Source organism: Phoca vitulina, unplaced genomic scaffold (genome assembly GCF_004348235.1).
Source record: "Phoca vitulina isolate PV1807 unplaced genomic scaffold, GSC_HSeal_1.0 scaffold73, whole genome shotgun sequence".
In the NCBI taxonomy this organism is placed as follows: Eukaryota; Metazoa; Chordata; class Mammalia; order Carnivora; family Phocidae; genus Phoca; species Phoca vitulina.
The window spans coordinates 579,550-599,577 of record NW_022589776.1 but is presented as its reverse complement, the minus strand read 5'-3'; the positions used below and the strand labels follow the sequence as shown (position 1 = coordinate 599,577).

Sequence of the window (20,028 nt, the reverse complement as noted above, 5' to 3'; positions counted from 1 at the left end):
GAGGTGCATTCCAATTTAACCTCTTATGCTAGGCTCGTTATTAGGTGGGCACTCAAAGTCTTAAAGTCTAACTAGACATAATTTAGAGGCGCAGTGACCAAACTAAACCATCAATACTAGTTGTTTAATATGAGTGAACAAATAAGTCCTCCTTTTGCAGAAAGGCTACTGACTACTGTGGCCATCCGAAATGTTTTAGCTAGTCTCTGCTGTGAAAAATCCTCTCTTCATTCCTCTTTACTTGTGACCATGCAAAAGCACTGCCTTTCCACTAGCATACTGCTCATTTTCATTTAAAATGGCCATATTTGGGGCACCTGGGTGGCGCAGTCAGTTAAGCGTCTGCCTTCAGCTCCGAAAGGATCCTGGGGTCCTGGGATCGAGCCCCACGTCGGGCTCCCTGCTCAGCGGGGAGCCTGCTTCTCCCTCTCCCTCTGCCCTTCCCCCCTGCTTGTGCTCTCTCTTTCTCTCTCTAAAATAAATAAAATCTTTAAAAAATTAGTAAAATAAAATGGCCATATTTATTTAGCTTATGTCCTAAATCTTGAAGCTGCATCTTCTTCTCCTTTGTTGTGACGTTTCTAGAGGCCAGAGGTCACACCCACTTAACTTGTCTCATGCTGCCCTTAGCGTGATGTTATATGCAATTAGGTTCTCAGTGCTGTTTTGTTCATCTGCTAGATAAGTGCTATCCATCCTTCAAGACTCATGTCCGTGAAGTCTTCCCTTCCCCCTATCTTGATACAGCTGCTTCAAAAGCATCTCAACATACTTCTATTACAACCATCACACTGAATCCTAATTAGGTGTATATGTTTATCTCCACTGATGAGAGATGGGCTGTGTCTTACTCATCTTCCTATTCTTGCAGTGTGTGCTTATCATTCAGCCACTGAACAACTGAACACTGACAACTGAATAAATTAAAGTTATTCCTAGAAGAAGCAACTTATAAATGCTTATGATATTCACTGATCTTTACATTACATAAAGGTATTTGTTAGGAAATCATTGCTGTTGCAGAAAAAAAAAAAGCTACAGTGACATGTAAGATTTTGATCCTTGGAAATGTTACCTATAACATATTTGCTCAATTTTTTAATAGATGTTTGAAGTAAATATTAAATAACAGGCCCCCTGTCCTCAGTGAGTTTGATAGTCACATAACCCACAGAACTGTATTCTTAGCAACTAAGCAGTTATGGGTCGGGGGGGAGAAGCAGGCCAGAATTTGAACTCGAAGGAAGGAAACTCTACCAGAAGATTTAATATTGGGTTGGATTTTTTTTTTTTAAGTGGATCTTAAACTACAAATTCAGTGAAAGGCAGGATACAACATGGCATGGTGGGTTGGAAATTGTTTCATGCATACATGATAGCTTAGACCAAGGATTGTAGCCACTAGAGAAAGGAATACAAACAAGTTCTCTGCTGATCCTTTTGTTCTTGGCTTAAATGTCATTCTTCAGTCCTTCCTGACCATCCTATAGTTTCCAACCACCCCGCCCCCAAACACTTCATGATATTTGTGTATTTCATAGCACTTAACCCTGTTTATGTATTTATTTACTAGATTATTGCCTATGTCCCCCGATAGATTCCTAAAGAGCAGAAACCACATATTCTGTATTTATTATATGTATTTAGCATTTAGTATAATGTGATTAGAAGGCAGTGAATAAGTATTTATTAAATAATGGACAAATGAGTGACTGAAAAGTGCCTAAACAGAGATGCTTGGCCAGGTTAGAAATCAGGCCAGATCAAAGGGAATAGATCCAATGGGACCAGGAATATATTTGAGGTATTTATCAGAGGCTATTATTGAGGGAGTGAGTTTACACAGAAAGAGTACTAGATCAAAAGTCAAAGATGTGGATGCCTCCTACTGCCAATTAGAACAGTCACTCACCATCTGAGGTTCTCAAAGACTCGGGTTCCCCATCACAAGCACTGGAGATTCAGACTAGATGATCTATAATACACCTTCTAGTTATGCATGGCATACATAATTTATTGAGCATCTACTATGTGGACTGCATTATGCTGCATGATTTTTAAAAACTCAGAATCTATTCAGAGTGGAAGATGAATGGGACAGACAAGTATGCAAGTGGTTTTTACTACTGTATCCCATTTTAACTGGAAAAAATGGCAAAATTTTGTAATTCAGACTCTAAGAATATATTCTAGGAAGCTTGAAAATACAATGTGGTCAAAGCAGGAGCAAATATGATTTTAACTGCAACATATTAAACTTGAAGACATAAGAGAATGGTTATATAATGAGGTTATAAGAAACCAGAAACCAAGTGATGAGGATGGAAGGGAGGAGCTCAATGGAGAGAATGGAGAGATTTAAATGTTCCGATGACACAGTTGCTTCTCATTAACCTTCTCCCCAGTTTTGGACCATGCTGATGGAACTAGAAAAGGACAATGGTAATGCGCAAGTGCAGAAAGAAAGCAAGGCAGGAGACTATGGGAATGCAACTTTCTACTCTGTGCTAGGACTTTTGTCTGTCTTGTTCACGACCATCTCTCAAAACTAGCATGATCCTGGGCTCACAGCATGCTTTTTTTTTTTTGAGAGAGAGAGAGAGAAAGAGAAAGAGAAAGAGAGAGAGGGAAATTGGGAGCACACTAGCTGGGGGAGGGGTAGAGAGAGAGAGGGAGGGAAAGAATCTTTTTTTTTTTTTAAAGATTTTATTTATTTATTTATTTGACAGAGAGAGAGACAGCGAGAGAGGGAACACAAGCAGGGGGAGTGGGAGAGGGAGAAGCAGGCTTTCCACTGAGCAGGGAGCCCAATGCGGGGCTCAATCCCAGGGCCCTGGGATCATGACCTGAGCCGAAGGCAGACGCTTAACTGATTGAGCGACTCAGGCGCCCTGAGGGAGGGAGACAATCTTAAGCAGACTCCCGGCTGAGCGGGGAGCCGGATGAGGGGCTGGATCTCATGACCTGAGCCAAAATCAAGAGTTGGATGCTCAACCTACTGACCCATGCAGGTGTCCCTCATGGCATGCTTTTTATTTTATTTTATTTTATTTTTTAAAGATTTTATTTATTTATTTGACAGAGAGAGACATAGCGAGAGAGGGAACACAAGCAGGAGGAGTAGGAAAGGGAGAAGCAGGCTTCCCCGCGGAGCAGGGAGCTCGATGTGGGGCTCGATCCCAGGACCCTGGGATCACGACCTGAGCCAAAGGCAGACGCTTAACGACTGAGCCACCCAGGCGCCCTGGCATGCTTTAAATAAAGAATTGGGAGAGGGGTGCCTGGGTGGCTCAGTCGGTTAAGCCTCCAACTCTTGATTTCCTGCTCAGCGGGGAGTCTGTTTCTCTCCCTCTGCCTCTCCCCCTGCTCAAGCATGTGAGCACTCTGTCTCTCTAAAATAAATAAAGAAATCTTAAAAATAAAATAAAGAAATTGGGAGAATCTATCCATTAGGAGCTCTTTAAAAGTGTCCCTTAGCAGGGGCGGCTGGGTGGCTCAGTCAGTTAAGTGAATGATTCTTGATTTTGGCCCAGGTCATGATCTCAGGGTCATGATATCAAGCCCCACGTTGGTGCCATGCTGGGCATGGAGTCTGCTTAAGATTCTCTCTGTCCCTCTCCCTCTGCTCCCCCCCCCCGCCACTTGCTCTCGCACTCTCTCTCTCTAAAAAAAATAAATAGGCAGGCACCACAACCTGCATGGTGAATGAATGAAGGAACGAATGAAAGACAAAATTGCTATCATTGTCCTCTCAAAATAATTATGACATCTTTAAAATATGCCCAGTTTCAGGTTAAAGTAACCCATATATGTACTCAGTAATTAAAAATCCTGAACGATCCCCCCTCCCCACCCTTCTGGAAAAAATAAGCATCATTTCATTTCTAAAACAATAAAACTCTACTAGAAAGCAATTCAGGAAGAGCATTAAGTTGTTCAGTGTGATTTTCTTAATAAGCAATGCTGTTTGCCAACTTCAACACCAGAAATACATTTAAGGTTTACTGTTAGAGTTCATTTCATTGGTCTAGTTCCTAACCATTCAAAGAGTTTCCAAAGACATTCACCTCATAAGACAGTTTGTTTTGGGCAAAGTTGTTTGTTTTGTACCAAATTTTCCTCAGTTGCTTTGTTTAGTGATGGGCTTCATTAAGGAACCCATTACATTGAAATGGAGCATCTTGCATCACTTAGTGTTTATTGAAACACTATGCTGTGTGTGGGCGGTTTATGGTTATGATAGAAGAGCCATGTTTCTGCTTCCAAATCAAAGGAGAGATGTAATACTTGTAGTTGCTTTCATAGCTGCAGGGATGAGCATTTTACAGTCTTTTGGACAATGACAATTTTTTCAAGAAAGTCCAATGCTCACACAGGGTGGGTGGCATTGAAGGGGAGGAATGGGCTTTGCTGATAAGAGAGAGGAATGCATTATTTGTCTTACTGTCTCTTTCGATTGTCTTCGAAGAACAGAAGAACTAAAATTTCATCTGCTCTGCTTTGGGTTAGTTGGTTCTGAGTGTTCATGGTGTGAGGCCAATCTTAGGGGTTGAGAATATATATATATATGAGAGAGAGAGAATATATAGAGAATTCTTTGGGGTCAATTGCTTGCGGGGTGCATCAGCATGTGGGGAGGTGGTGAAAACTGCCATTCCTCTGGTTTCTTGCTGCCAGGTAGCATAACACTGTTGAAATGGTTGCTCTTTCTGCCCCTGCCCTCACTTCTTGTCAGGAAGCGGGAATTATGAGACTGGTAAATGTGTGAGCCAGACTGGGTCTGTGTAGCGCAGTCTCCTTCCTTTTCTCTGTTGACACCAAGATTTCGTGACTCCCAGTCCAGGATTCTTTCTATTGGACACTTACATTCACACATTCTGGGGCAACGGTTCCCAAATTGGACCATGCATCAGAATTCCCTGGTGGGCTTGTTAAAACTCAGATTGCCAGGCACCACACAGAGTTTCTAATAGGGTGAGACATTTCTAGCAAGTTCCCAGATGCTGCTGATGCTGCGGGTCCTGGGACCATGCTTTGAAAACCATTGTTCTAAGGCATAATAAGTGATTTTCATCTTGCTTTATTAGCAGTTCAATTCATTTGCCAGATATAGTGCAAGCAAAAAGAGAAAGTACTGGGAAAAAAATCTCAAGAAGAAGGAAGAAATGGTTGTAGAAATACTTTGATGCATTTGGGAATTAGACTTAAGTATGGGTCAGATCAGTTTTAGGTTTATTTGGTAAAGACCAAGATACGATACTACAGTAGTGTTCTTGTTAATCATCACCAGAAAAATAACTACTTGCTCAGGGAAGCTTGTATTTGCTCATGAAGATGGCAGTAAGTATAGAAAGGAAGCATCTATACACATGCATTCCAAGTTCTCATCTTTGGAGAGGGTGTGACTGAAGTCCAACCTAATTAGCTAGGTGAACCCCTCCCCCCAACAAAAAAGAAAAGCCTCAAAAAAGATAAAGTTGAACACATCTAGAGGAATGATATCTGCCTACCAGGGTAGTATTTGCATAAAAAAGGATATTCAATAGGTTTCTCTTATACCGCACGTTCTACTTAGTAAATATAATTGAGGTTTTAAAATACATCTGTCTCGAAAATTTAATTTACATATCATTATATATTACATGTAATTACATTTAGGATGATGGGAGAGTTATATATCCCAGGTTTCTAGAAGCCACAAGGATCTGATAGCAACTTGCCCAACTTGTTTATCTTATTGATGAAATAGGTAAAAAAAAAAATTTTTTTTAAATGAAGGGTTTTGTGTACTGAACCACAAGAAGTAAGGCTACAGCTGGCAAATTTCTTAGAAAACAGAACAAACTAAAACAAAGAACAAAAAACTACAACAAAACAAAAAACTGCTTCTGAGTTTTCTAAAATCATAAAGAGCATCTGCGCAGTGGGCTGTGCTGGACACGTTTTTAAAGCAGCCCTGGGCGAGAATGATTCTGGTGGCATCACTAAGCTGGGCTGGGGGGTTGCCCAGCGAACGTCCCCCTCGGGAACTGTAATGCCTTGTTTCTCCACGATCCTCTTGAATTACTTAATCCTCGTCTCATTTTTCAAGTTTAAGGCATGTATGTATAGTTCATCATCTGAATGACATTATAAACTTCCTATGAACCCAGATTATTCCTCAGCCTGTTTATAGTCTTCCACAGTGGAAGGGCAGTGGATGGGCAGTGTCCCCCCATCCAGTGGCTCAGTGTGCAAGAATGCAGACGCCTGAGGACAAATCAGGAGCACACCTCCAGGTGAAATGGAAGGGCAACTCACTCTGATCCAGGACTTTCTCTTGCAAATGTCTGCGCTATCAGATAATCAGACACAGCATTTTAAACATGGTTGTGCTTGTGCTTTGCTTCTTATTTTGAGCATTTATTAATACGACAGATTTTACATATCTACAAGCTAAGAGGCTAAGTTTTAAAAAATGCTACAGCGGTCAGGATATTGTCCACATGGAAGATAATAGTTTGTAATTTATTATTTAAAATACTATAGGCTGCTCTCCAGCATATTTTTGGCCTTTTCAGCTTTAGTAACAAAATGAGCCAATACTGTCCAAGAATAGTTTACAGTAGATGTTGGAAAGAACATATGACTTGGAGTCCACTTAAAAGGCTCTAAAGAATTCTCTAATATGATTCGTGCTACATTTAGAGCCAGCATTTCTTTCCCCTGTGAAACAAACCCATGATTTTGTAACATATGTCATTGGGAAAGTATGAATCAATTGACAGAATCTGAAGTAAGAACATAAGGGGAAAAATAGTCCATACCTGTTATTCGATGATACAAACATCTAATATCCTGTATAAATTAGTCTCTGAGCAAAATGGTAATATAACCTCCTTTGCCACATTTTCCTTACATAATCTTAAATATCTGGCTTGGATTCATTCGGGGGGATGGTACAGATACACCCACTTCCGTGGCTGCGGCAAAAAGGCAGCCTGCAGGATGATTTGTCCATATTAACTCTGCTCAGTTTGTGATGTGTAAAAAAGAATTTTATAATAGCATTCAGCCAGGCAAGCTTCTCAGGAGACTAGAACAAGAGAGAAAGTGTTTGCGTTTAAATTGTTTCTTCAAGTACACTAAGTATTGGGCTAATTCCAAAATAAGTTTTGATTAAGCGCTGCGCATCAACTCATTTTGTATTCTTTCATTCCTTCAGTAAGCCCTGTTTATGTGCTATGTGCTGGATTGAGTCAGATGTGCAGAGACGTGATCACTGCCCAGGAGTTTCTCCTGGAGATGGGGAGAGAGACAAGTACACTGTGCCGACAGTGGGAGACGTGGTATTCAGCTTCAGGGGCCCCTGGAGTCTTAGCCTGGGACAGGAAGGGTTAGGAGGACTTGGTGGGTTAGAAGGACTTCCAGAAAACAAGGGAAGTTGAGGGGACTGGCAGTCCAGAAACAGGAACTAGTATGTGTGAAGGAAAGAAAGCTAGAAAAAGTACTGTCCATTTGAGAAACCAAGTGTTGTCTGGTTCTTTATCACACATGTCAAAATTATGTGTTTTGCTCTGAGTCCTAATTCATAAAACAGATAACTTACAGGGTTTGGGGTTATACTAAAATAGGATTCCTAAAAAGCACTGCTTTTGAGATTTTTTAAAACGTGGTAGCCTCTGTACTGTATCACTGACAACAGATAAGCTGGGTGGGTGGAGGGAAAGACGAAAAGATACGCAAAGCAGCAGAAGGTAAGAGGAATACAGTGGTGAGAAAATTGTATAGAGAGAAAGGATGTGGCTTGAAAAGAGCTTTAAGTGCACATGGCTACTGAATGAAGTTAGGCAGTGTCCCTTCTGACGATTTTTTCCCCCATTTCTCTCCCTTTCTCTCTCTCTCTTTTCTCCCTTCCTCCCTCTCTGCTCTCTCTCCCTCTCTCTTTTGAGAAATCCCCAAAGAGATCTCCAAGAACTTACATGATGTAGAAACCTAGTCCCATTGATGTTGCTGGGGCACAACTATTTCTAACCCTCTTCATCTTCTTCTGTCCTCTTCTCCCTGCCCTTCCCCTCATTCCCACCCCAGGCACCAGGGGAAGGGGCTGGCCAACGCCGCCATTTGGAGGAAGGAGGAGAGGTTGGGAAGGAGGTGCTAAGAACCAGCTACTGGGAGAGGCAAACGTCCACTTCTGAGATGCACATTCCTCTGTCATCTCAAGTCAGTGAGAAGAGGAAAAAGAAGCAAGGACGGGGAAGAAAAAGGCGACACTTTGAATCTCTATATAGAACTGTAACATTCATTTCTGGTTTGGAAAGACAGAAAAGACTTTTCGTCCCTCTCTGATAGACAGCAGGAACCTTGCAAGCATGAGTATCTGACGTGGGGCTTCATCTCATACAGGGCAAATACGGAACTAGAAATACTGATGGAAAAGTTAACTTTCCAATTCCTTTTATTTTAGTAACAACAACAAAAAACAGAGCACGAGGAATTTGAAGACGTAGAGAAGATTTATGTGGCACCGATGTTTCACATCATCTGATCGTGATACCTGGTGAATTCAAAGGCCCGTTTTTAAATGTACCACGTGACATTTTTCTGGTCACTTACTTCTATCTGTCCAAGTGGCAAAAATGGAGACAAAGAGTTACCGTTTACTAATTACAATCCCAGTGATTAAAAAAGAAAAAATCCAGCAGGAGGAGCTCTAACCTGCCTTAGAGCTCAAATTTTAAAAACAAAACCGTTGAAAGCAAACAGAGGCAAACAGAGAGGCGGTTGTGCCCTACAAGCTGCCATGTCAGTGAACAAACATGTGACTAAGTCCCATTAAATGCTCCGCACGCAGCCGGGGGATGATACTGGCAGGGGATGAAGGGCCACCATCGCCCCCCTTGCACGAGTCTCCTTGTTCTGATGCAGCGAACCTGGGCTTGGATCTGTGGTGTCTGTCTGTTCTTACAAAAGAGGGAGCAAAAGGCCGATTTCTCGGCAAGTCTAGAAGTCAGTCTTTTCCTCTCAAAGTGTCCTACTGTTTCTACACGAGACTCTGACACTCCCTCAAACACAGCATTTAAAAATGGAATTTTTATCAGTGGTGGACGGTACTAGAAACACTCCCAAATGTTCCATCGCCTTCACTCAGTGGCTTGATGGGCGCTTTTTTAAAATGAGGGAAATGCTGGGTTTGTAAAAATTGGTGCTAAAAGGGCAAGCAATCATATGTCCCCTGGGCCATGTAAAGAGTCTGCAGAAAGAATTACAGCTTTCTAACACACACACACACACACACACACACACACACACACACATCAACTGGAACACAAGAATTTACTCAGGAAAACAGTGAGAAATATATGAATTTAACAGTTATAGGATTTGGGGGGTAAGCCTTTCCATTTTGGACAGTGTTGTGGGAGTGGGACGGACGAGTGGGCATACAGGATGGTCAGAATTACTTAACCTGAAGGAAACTTTCAACCAATCCCTTTTAATCTATTGCCAATAAGAAGTCAAACTTTTTGTTTTACACCTTAATGGTATGCCCACATTTTAAATTTTTATACAAGCTTCTACAGAAACTTTAACTAGACCAATTCAGACCAAAAATCACTAAATAAAGCTAGTCTAGACGGAAAAATCTATGAAAACCATATGTCTTTTAGGCATCTGTCTTACAAAAACGGCCATCATCCTGGAGAAATAGTTCACAAGATACGCTTTTAGGAAAACTCCGCCGTAATGACCGTGGGGGCTGTGCTTGAGAAGGCGGCTTGCCTCGGACAAAGTCACGCCAAAATGCTGACCAGTGAAAGGCTCCCATCTCTGCATACGTCTCTCTGTAAACATCACTGAAAGGGCAGGCAAAGGCAGGGATAACTTATACTTCCATTATCTTCGAAGGGATCAAAAAAGTTTTGTTCCTCCACACTCCTACAGAATGTTAGACCAAGGGATCTCAAAGCCACCCTGTTCTCACTCACAGAAGACTGTTTTGGATAACGTTGAACATGGATGAGGCCAAAGAACCGGAACATTTTCTTCTGATTATTCCCTCATCCTGCTGGCCTGCCAAACACAGCGAGAAGGCAGGTGTCCAACATAAGTAACTAAAGGAAGACCGTCCTGTATAATTGGATGGAGGGCCCATCTGAGAGACCAGGGGACTCAGGACTGGGGCCCAAAGCAAGAGCGCACTGAGAATGCAGCAAAGGGAAATGTTCTCAAACCTTGCTTTTCCGATTTAATATTGCTCTCTGAACTGGAAACACGGCTACCTTCATTATTCTGGCTACGTATTTTTACCTTTTTTACCTCTCAAAATGCACATTTAATGCCTGGTGATGGGTATTAAAGAGGGCACGTACTGCACGGAGCACTGGGTGTTATACGCAAACAATGAATCATGGAACACTACATCAAAAACTAATGATGTAATGTATGGTGATTAACATAACATAATAAAAAAATTTTATTCATATAAAATAATAGCATATCATTTACAAATAAAAAATGAAATACTCTTGATTATAAAGACAAAAAAAAGAGGTAGCATGAAATCCACAGGGAAAAAAAATAGAAAAGTAAACTTTAATGGTCAAAAATCACAACATTTTAACTGAAAGCTGAACAGTCTATGGAGATTATGAAAGTATTTGTAAGTTGTAAAGACTCCCTGTGACCCTCGAGAATATTTTCTTCTTGCTCAACAGGGAAGGGGACTTTGGAAGAACACAGTAACACTGGCTATTGGCATGAATACCCCATAGTGTTGTGCCATCACCTAGAGGGCTGGGGATGCACAATATATGTCGAATAGCTACATATGGAGAAGAGGTCCTGGGGTGGAGGAGACGAGGATAGTATAAAAGAAGGAAATTTACAAGATGTAGTCAATCATACACCAAAGTTTTAAGCACAGGGAAAAACACCATTTCAACATGTTTATTCAAAGATACTGTGCTTTAAAACGAGTTTTCAATATACTTAGTTTTCAAGTAGTAAGATGGTGATGGGGTAATTTAGAGTGTTTGAAATATTAAAACAAATCGAACAATCATATCAACATCCCTCACCACAGACTCTTAAATTGAACTATAGGGCATTTAAGTAAGTTAAAGTCTGATGACGAGTCACAGGGATTTCTGTGGCCCATTAATTTCAGTCCTGAATGCTTCAATACTACTGTTGTCAAGCTAAAACGACAAGTTTGCTTTCTTTCAAATAATATGTGTAGCCTGGATTTTATTTTGACTTTAGACCCAGATATGTGGAGGGAAATTACCGCAGTGGTTTATCTAGTTAACACTTTTACTAATGTTTCCTTAATTTTCCACCCCAAGAGGCAATAATTAAGGTAGAATTTGCCTCACAAGAAGTATTATTATTTTAGTTATTAAAATATTTTCCAACACTACCAAGAAGCAAAAAAAAAATTCTAGTTGTTTTAAAAATAAGTAGACGTCTTCCTCAGGTTTTATAGCTTTTCCTCCGTGAATGGTGGTCTAAATGTGGAGCAGCGTATAGACTTTCTGGCAAAGTCCCTTGAGTGTGATGCTAAGGGTAGATTTATTTGAGGGAAAAATTTCATTCACTCTTAAAACTGGCTTCGAGAACAATCCTAATATAAACTTAAAAAAATACACGGTACAGAATATATCGTACATAAATATCCACTCCCCAGTGAAATAATTTCATTTTAGACTTTCTGGGCTGCAAAACACCTTTGAAAGCCTTTCTCATCTGCCCTCCTAAGAGGTCTCATTCTAGATCAATGGGATATACACTGACCAAGATAAATGTAGAAAATGCTGCCTCATGGAAATCTGAAACCAAAAACAGGTAATATTTACATGGTGGCAGCGACTGGTATATTTGATTGTAAAATAAAATCATTTCCCAGATCATATTCAAAACCACCCGAGACCTTCTCCTCACACTTCTCACTTCCTCTTGGTTCTCGAAACTGCCACAGAAGCTTGGGGTCTCTCGTGTGGCGGTGTATCTAGTTTGTGCTTATCCAGGCCTTCATGTCTTTCTCCCTTTCCGTTGGCTCCTCAGCCCTTCCACAAGAAAGGCGGGGATGGAATGGAGCTTATTTCTAAATTTTATATTAACTTGCACATTTCCTGGGTTCCCAGTATTTACACCGCATTTAAACTAATCCCAGTGGGGGGAAATGTCGACCCTATGAAGATATGGAACTCTCCTTGTGTCTGAGCAACTGAAGTCAAGAAGGCCCAGCCTTGCCGCTGACGATGAGTGAAGGAGAATTTTGCTATCTGCCATTTTGACTGACCATTTTTTTCTGATCCTCGGATGTTAAGTGTTCTTTCTACAGTTCATATGAGCTGATAATTTTGGCTGGGACACAGGAATGGACATGTCCTAGTGTTTATGGGAATCGTTACAAAAATAATTCCAGAAATTAGAGCACTTGCTATTTGTGGTTTTGCCTATCATGTGGCTCTGATGCCTGGAAGGAAAAGAAAGTACCACGCCAGGATGAGGCTGCCTGAGTACCTTGTGGTTTCAGACTTTGCCCTAGGTAGGAATTCTTCTAGTTTTGATCAGAGTCGCCATTGACCTAAGCTTTCATCTAAATACAGGTAATGTGGCGTCAATACACCTGCAGATTCTCTCAAACCCAATGCCCTTCCAACGCCACCCCCCTTCCCCCACACTTAAAAATACTGGCCAGACCAGAAGTGTAATATTCTTTTGGCAAAAGCATTAAGTAAGCCAGATGGATTTCATTTGGCAACTAAAGGGTGTAAATATGTGTTTAGATTCAGAGGTTCCCCCAGACAATGGTTACAATATGTTGGCTCAAGCAAGCTACAGGATTTCAATGTTGGGCATTTAAAAATTCTATGTTCAGGCAGCAATAAAGTTATGAGAAGCAGACAAAAGCCATCCAGCCCTCAGCTAAATCCTCCTCTCCTTTCTCATATTGCTGGAGGTAAGTGTTTAGGGCACGTTCTGAGTGAAAGATGCAGCACTTACAATTTCATGTTTAATTTCCTGGCTGTTTATCGGCCGAAGCAACTCCAGTAAGCTAAATTTCACTTCTACTCTTTCACAGTAGCTGCTAAGTCAGAGGGAAAGAAGAAGCGCCCAGCAGCTCCTTCTCCGAGCATGCTGCTTGGATAGAATTTAGAGGTGAAAGAGCCACGAATCATGTTGTGCTATGAATCTCTGAAGTCACTGAAAAACATGCCCTCTAACCGTGACTGCCTGCCTGTGAAGGTTTTCCCTGTAAAATCCTTCTTTTCTTACAGCGAAGGAGACAAAGGGGGGCAGTGAGGAAAGAGAAGGACTAGCTTGCGTCTCTCTGTCTGCTTACACTGGGCGGGATTCGATTCTCTTTGCTTTTCCTTTTCGAGCTGACATCAACTTGTATATAGGAACATTCAGCAGATTCCAACTGGTGACAGTTTGCTGCTGACTGGCCACAGGAAGAAGAATAATCATTTACTGTGCATTTTTCACTGGTCAGTGACTCCCGTGCCAGACGCCTGTCTTGGCTGTCTTCCTCCATCAATCAGGTGAGACCCAGGGCAGGGCTGGGTATCCTGAAATTCAGAAAGGCTTTCCCTGCAATGGCCCAAGCTTAGCAATTTAGAACCCCAGAGAGAACAATGACAGAGCTATTTGCTATTATTTGTCATGGGATGTGGAAGCAATTGTATTTGGTTAACTCACCGCCAGTTACCACTGGGCTAACAGTGGCATATTGTATTTACTGCTGCCTGCCACCTGTCAGCATTTATGTTGCTTGTACTTTATCTCCTGTAGATCCTTTCTTATTTTCCTTTCTCTTCTATCCTCCTACAGCCTCGGGTATTTGGAAAGGGAAGATAAGGGACACGCCGTAAACAGAAAGGCAATCTGAAGTCTACCTTGACGCATCTGCAAAAGTCCCAAATTCTGACTTTCAGAACACTTGCAGTTCTGTTCCTGGGCCTCCCCTAAACAGACTGCCAGTCATTCCGTACTGTGGCAGGATGAAGATGTTTGTGTAAAGTAGACTCAGGTTCGCTAGACCCAAGAAGGAAACCACCAGACTAATTTTACCTTCACTTAAACCGGATTGAAACCAAGACTGAAGAATGAAAAACCTTGTCATTAACCATCGATTCACCTCAACGAAATATTATGTTACAACCAGAATCATTGTGGAATTCAAATGATTTTGATGGGATGTTTAACCGAGGGGCTTAAATTAAATTGAATATTTTCTTTAGTGAACAGTTTCTGGCCAAATTTCTATTTTCATTGAAATATATGAAGCATCATATTTTCAACTCATGTTGAACCTGCAGCAAATTATTAATTACATTTGGGATTTCAGTAACAAATGTTATAACACAGCAGCCTCACGAAATGCCTTAAATGCTAAGAATCAGAAAAACACCACCTTCCATTCTTGGCATTTAGACTTAAAAAAAAAAATCTTTGCTTGACTTTTAAATCCAGTTGCTAAAAATAAAAACTGTTTCCCTGAAAAATCAGAATACCTAATCATAAATTTATTTGTTTTTTAAAGAGGAAAGGCAGTGAGGAAAATAAACTCATGGCTGAAATCAGAAATCACAAGACGAGTTCATCATATGTCCAAATGACACTCAGTTGCTAAAGGAAGTCACACGTTTAGAGGGCTCTTGAGGAGGGAGTAAGTCAGGATGTTTCCAGGACATGATTTCGGGAGAATCAGACACACAGGCTAGTCACAAAAGTCGCTTAATTGTCCGTGTACCCTGAACCCATGACTTCAAGACTCAGCAGCTTCATCCTTCATGGCACCAAACCTTCATGTGAGGGATGCAAAGACACACTTTTAAGAATCGTGGGTTTGTCTTTACTCAAAATTTGGGGGACTGGCTGAAAAAAAACAAAACAAAACAAGGAGACCTTATCCCTCAGTGAAAGGGATTCTGTGTTAACTGTCAACTAGATCAACATATAAAATATGTAAAAGAGATATAACACAGCAGTGTATCAAGGTCAAACATCTAAAACAAGATTCCATTGTAAAGAGAACCAAATGGCTTTTACCTTCTTAAAGAGCCCACGAGTGCACCAATTATCTCTTTATGTAGAGAGATTTCTGTATCTTTTGCCATGGTTGGTTCAGCAGTAAATGACTGAGAATGTGGGACTGTGATGAGACTCTCAAAGAGTGCCATGTAACGTCGGGGAAAATGAATATGCCACGGAATGGGTGTAAGTGGGAAACCCTGTGATAATCTCGATGATGCTCCAGGGCTGTCCACGCAGTGAGGGATGTCAGCTTTGCTATGGGGCTCACCAGAGAGGCGATAATGGAGCATTTCTTGGTTTCCATCTTGTGTCTCTGTCATGTGGATGGCTGGAGTGAAAGCCAAATCCTCGCCTATGATTCAGTTTTGTCATTTTTAAAAGACACCATCAGACTTGGTGACAAGGCTGGTTAAAAAAAGTACTTCAGTTTTTCAATATTTTTTTTTAAATAGAGGATTGAGTGATGAGGTAAATGAAGTTTGCTTTTCCTTGGATAGAGACCCTTCCTCCCACCCTTATCCCCTTTTGACCGTTGCAAAATAGCTTAGTCCAAGGAAAGGGGAGAAGACAAATGAGTCAAATAATGCCAGAATCAGCTGTTGCCAGGAAAAACACACTCTGATTCAGTTAATTTGTTCTGTTAATGTCAAAGGCTGTGATTCCCAATTAACTAATTTTAAGAAGCCATAACCGAAAATAGCTACATCAGCCCTAAAGTTAATATTTGATGAAGATTAGGATCTTCAAGTAAGAAGAACAGGGCCCCCAAAGAGGTGATCATGTCTGCTTAAGATCACCTTGCTGAACAGGAACACAACTGGCTGGGATTTTCAAACTGGGTTTTAGCCCCTTCAGAGAAGTTGAGTGGAGTGGGAGGGCAGGGGGCAAGCCAAAGATTCTGGCAATAGAAAATGTTCCACAAATCAGATTTGCATACACTCAACTTACTAATGGCAGAAGCATCCCTACTGGTGAGTCTCTCTGGGATAGAGATGCTCCCTTAGATCAGGTGGAACTAATTAGAACAGGCATGTAGTTTGCAGGATTTCCAGCTCTCTCACTGAAAGGCTCCATGCGCAGAAACCAGAACAGCTTGAGCAGCTGAGAAAAGCTGGGCCAAAAATGACTCCACCCGCCCCTCTCCTTCCTCTTCCTTTACATTGGAATGGAAAGATAGAATAATAATAATTAAATAAATAAATTTAAAAAACCCAGAACGCTCATGGTTTCTGTCCAATTGCAAGTGCTTTCATTACATTTGAATAGGGTTAAAATAAAGGCATACAAGTTCTTAAACGTCAAAATCCTAACTTGCTAATGAAGTCGCAAATTATCCGGAAGAAAATTATGTACAGGCACATGCCGAATGGCAGAATATTTTGCCTCTGAAAGTTCAGTTACTGCCTTTGTAATATTAAAGCCCAACAGGGAGTCGGTGGGACACGGCTTGTACTGTCTTGTCACGTTATGAGTTTCTGGTTTCAGATAAAAGAGGAGAAAGGGTCCTTAAGAAAGTAAAGAGCTAGAAAAAAAAAAAATCAAACTTCCTTCTCGGAAAGCTATGGGTTGCTTTCCTGGAGATGATGGATAATGGCATTTCAACGTTTTTTTTTTTTTTTAGTTTTTAATAGAGAAAATGGAGGCAAATCACAGAGGGAAAAGAGAATATACAAATAAACAGAACAAGGTGAAGTTTCAACAAGAGCTTCCCTCAACTTTTTTCTTTCTTTTTCCATCTTTGTCTTTCTTTTTCTCTTTCTTTCTTTTTTTTTTTTTTTTTTTTTTGAAATCTTAAACCCCATTTCTGGCTTGCATTTGGTAGGATTCCTGCTCTGGCTTTTATTAAAAACAGACTTTATGTGGTCAGAATTCTTCATCTTAAGCTAAACTTTAATAGGCATAAGGATCCTGACAGCTTCTCTCTTGGTCTCTCTCAGGTGACCCCCCCCCACCCCACCCCCCAGAGGGGTTTCCCTCCCATTGCGCTGAACTGGCGCTGAAACTTGAAGGCTCAGCACAAAAACCAACTTTCCTCTTTTACTCTGAAGTCTCATTTCTGTTTTACATTTGAGACTCTTTTCAAGGCCAGGGTGTTAGGTCTGGCTCCAAGTGGAGAATATTCTAGAAATTTTGAATAACATAACTGGTGTCCTATAAATTCCCCAACACAGATGCATTAAACCTGGCAGTTCCCCTTCTCTAGCGTGAGCTACTGATTCCTGATTCCTGCCCGCTACCTTCTGTGAGCGAGCTTGGAAATACCAAGGGCGACTCCATCCCGCTTAACAAATCAATTTAGCATTCAACGGTATCTCTGAAGGGTATTGGCAAGCCAGCTTATCTGAAACCAAGAGGTAAAGCAGCCAAGCGAGCAAACAAAGACATGCATGTTCATTCCTGAGGAAAGGCACCACCAGGTTGCTCTCGTTTCTTCTTGTAGCTAAACAGACAAAATAGCCCACTTCGAGGCTCCTGTATGGGACTCCTGCCCGCCCCCTCTCCTGCCCTCCCCCAGTGGCCTCCATACCTTCCTGGCACAATGGCAGATACATTCCCAGTCAGTCTGAGATTTCCTAAAACAATCATTTAATCTTGCGTGTAGTGGGTGAGGCTCAACACTGACATTTATTTATTTATTTATTTTTCACGTGGAAGGGAAAATCTCTGCAATACTGTAGTGCAGTGGTTCTCAAGGGGAGGGAGATTTTACACCCCATGCCCCACCTCCCCAAACACACTAGCGATGTCACAACTGGGGCAGTACGACTGACATCCAGTGGGTCGAGGCCTGGATGCTGCGAAACATACTAAAATGCAAGGGCCAGCCCCCCACGATAAACATGGCAGTAGAGTGCCAAGGTCGAGAAACCCTGGTATTGTGATTGGAAGACTGGGCTCTGGAGTCAGACTGCTTGGGATTGAAGCCCAGCTCCGTTAGGGTCTGGTTGAGCAGCCGTGGGCGAGCTGTTTGAACCTCTATGCCTCATCTGTAAAATGGATAATCACCTCTCCTTTCAGGCTGTTGTGAGCAGTAAACACAAATGTACCTGCAAAGCACTTAGGACAGTGCCTAGCATACACTGAGAGCACAATCAATATTAGCTATTGCTTTCACTATTATTACCAGAAATGTAGCTCAGTTCCAAATAAATTGTAAAGGTGAACCTTAGTTTTACAGGGAGAAAATATAGGTTTGAGAGTACATGTATCCTTTCTGATTAGGACCCAAGTGAGGATCACCCTGACAGCCACAGTGCTTTACAATTTATCAGGCTCATTACATACGATTGGGGCAACAGCCTTGCTGAAACTGTTCTTATTTCATAGATGGGGAACCTCTAGCTCAGAGTTCAATGAGCTGTGCAAGGTCTGTCGCAAACCAGGCCTTCTGAGTCTACAGCCCCTGCTAGTCCTGCTCGGCCCCCCTTTGTTTACAAGTTTAAGATGCCCCTTCTCTTCATTACACCCAACAGCCCAAGGATCAAAATCAATGTAAGCCCTGTAATCAGAGAGTGAGGTGACTCAGGCTTCGTGGGGGGAGGAAGTCACCCCTCTTTCATGGTACGCGCATAGCAAGGTTTTTCTTCGTCAAGCAGACAAATATTTTAATCGCCTGAACTCAATATTTTTAAAAAATTAAATTTCTGTATGAGCTAATTTCCTTTCCTGTTAAAATTTCTGATGTTGAGGAAAAAGCCTCCCAACTCCTTCTTTTTTTAAAATCTGTAGTTATACACATTGTACATATTTGGCTGTAAACGTACAAAGGTGAGAATATAGCTTCAACTATGTACATGTTTCACGTTTCATTTATTCACTATTTTGTTTCACAAGTAAGCCTGAAAAATCTGCTTCCATGTGCCAAAATGTATTATTCAAATGTGCGATGTTCCATCTCATATATGGTTAGTGACTGCACACAGCAATCATCGTGTCTGTGTTAAAATGTCTACGCATAGTTTTAAAAAATATATCGCAAACTAATCAGCCCGGTTTTTACTTTGGCTACAGTAAAGTTAATAACGTTGGGCTTAAGGGTTATAGTTCAGGGGGCAAATGGATACTATTCCTTGAAGTTAGTTGTTTTCCAGAATTCCTCTGGTAATGGAGAAGGTGAGGCCTTAGCTCCTGATGCTCTCTCATGAGCTACGGAGCACACAGCTTGCAATAACCCAGCCATGGCTCTTTCTTTCCTTTCAAAGCGCTCTCTCAAATTATACAAACAGCTGCCCCAATGTCATTCATTTGGACCCTGTTTTCTTTGGTCCCGTTTAGTTTGTGCCGGTGGATAAAGGAGAGGTTTGGACCACATTCTGGTGGTGTCAAGGCTCCGCGGTTTTCCCATGATACCCCTCTCCTGGGTGAAAATTGCAAATGTGTATGATAGTATCTTTGCAATTTTCTTTTCCAAATAGATTCTGTCTGTTAGGCTAGAAGAAGAGCACCGAAGAGCATCCCCCCAGCGTGCGCGGCCTGCAGAGCACTCACCTGGGGACGCTGGGCGGGGCCCTCGTGGGCCGGGAGGGAACTTGCGGGGGCGCCCCGAACCACTCGCTGCTGCTGCTGCTGGGGAAAGGGGGGAGCGGGCCGGGCCTGAAGGGCACCGGGGGCGCCCCCGAGTGCGGGCCGGGGGAGGGGATGGCGGGCGCGGGCCCTCGGCCGGACACGGGCCGCGTGAGGGGAGCGCTCAGCGTCGGCCGCCTCTGGGTGGTGGGGCTTGGCGGGGGGGACCTGAGGACAGACGAGAGCAGTTTCAGTCCGAGCTCACCTTCAAAAAAATATTTTATGACCTCCGGGCTGCTCTGTAAAAACTATACTTTTGACGGAGTAACTCGGGCCGAGTCCGGAACGTTGGCAGGTCTGAAAGGGGGGGGGCGCCTGGCGGGCTCGGTCCGAGTCGCTCGGGGCTCCCGAGCTCCAGGCGTGGGTGTGAGCCCCACCATGGGTGTAGAGGTTACTTACATGAATTTTTTTTAAAAAGGTATAAAAGGGGTAAATGGT

At 42.1% G+C, this 20,028-nt stretch overlaps 1 protein-coding gene across 8 annotated transcripts in view; it reads right to left on the bottom strand.

The window, feature by feature from the left end:
• Nucleotides 1–20,028, bottom strand: part of DNM3 (dynamin 3) — a 543,403-nt gene that overhangs the window by 10,706 nt on the left and 512,669 nt on the right. For 5 of the 8 annotated variants that reach the window (XM_032393370.1, XM_032393365.1, XM_032393366.1 and 2 more), the window contains one exon: nt 19,516–19,758. In XM_032393370.1, coding sequence (XP_032249261.1) covers nt 19,516–19,758 — 243 coding nt within the window. Of the gene's footprint in view, nt 1–10,531; nt 14,869–19,515; nt 19,759–20,028 lie in introns of those variants that run through there. The other 3 variants (XM_032393368.1, XM_032393373.1, XM_032393372.1) reach the window with 2 other exon arrangements.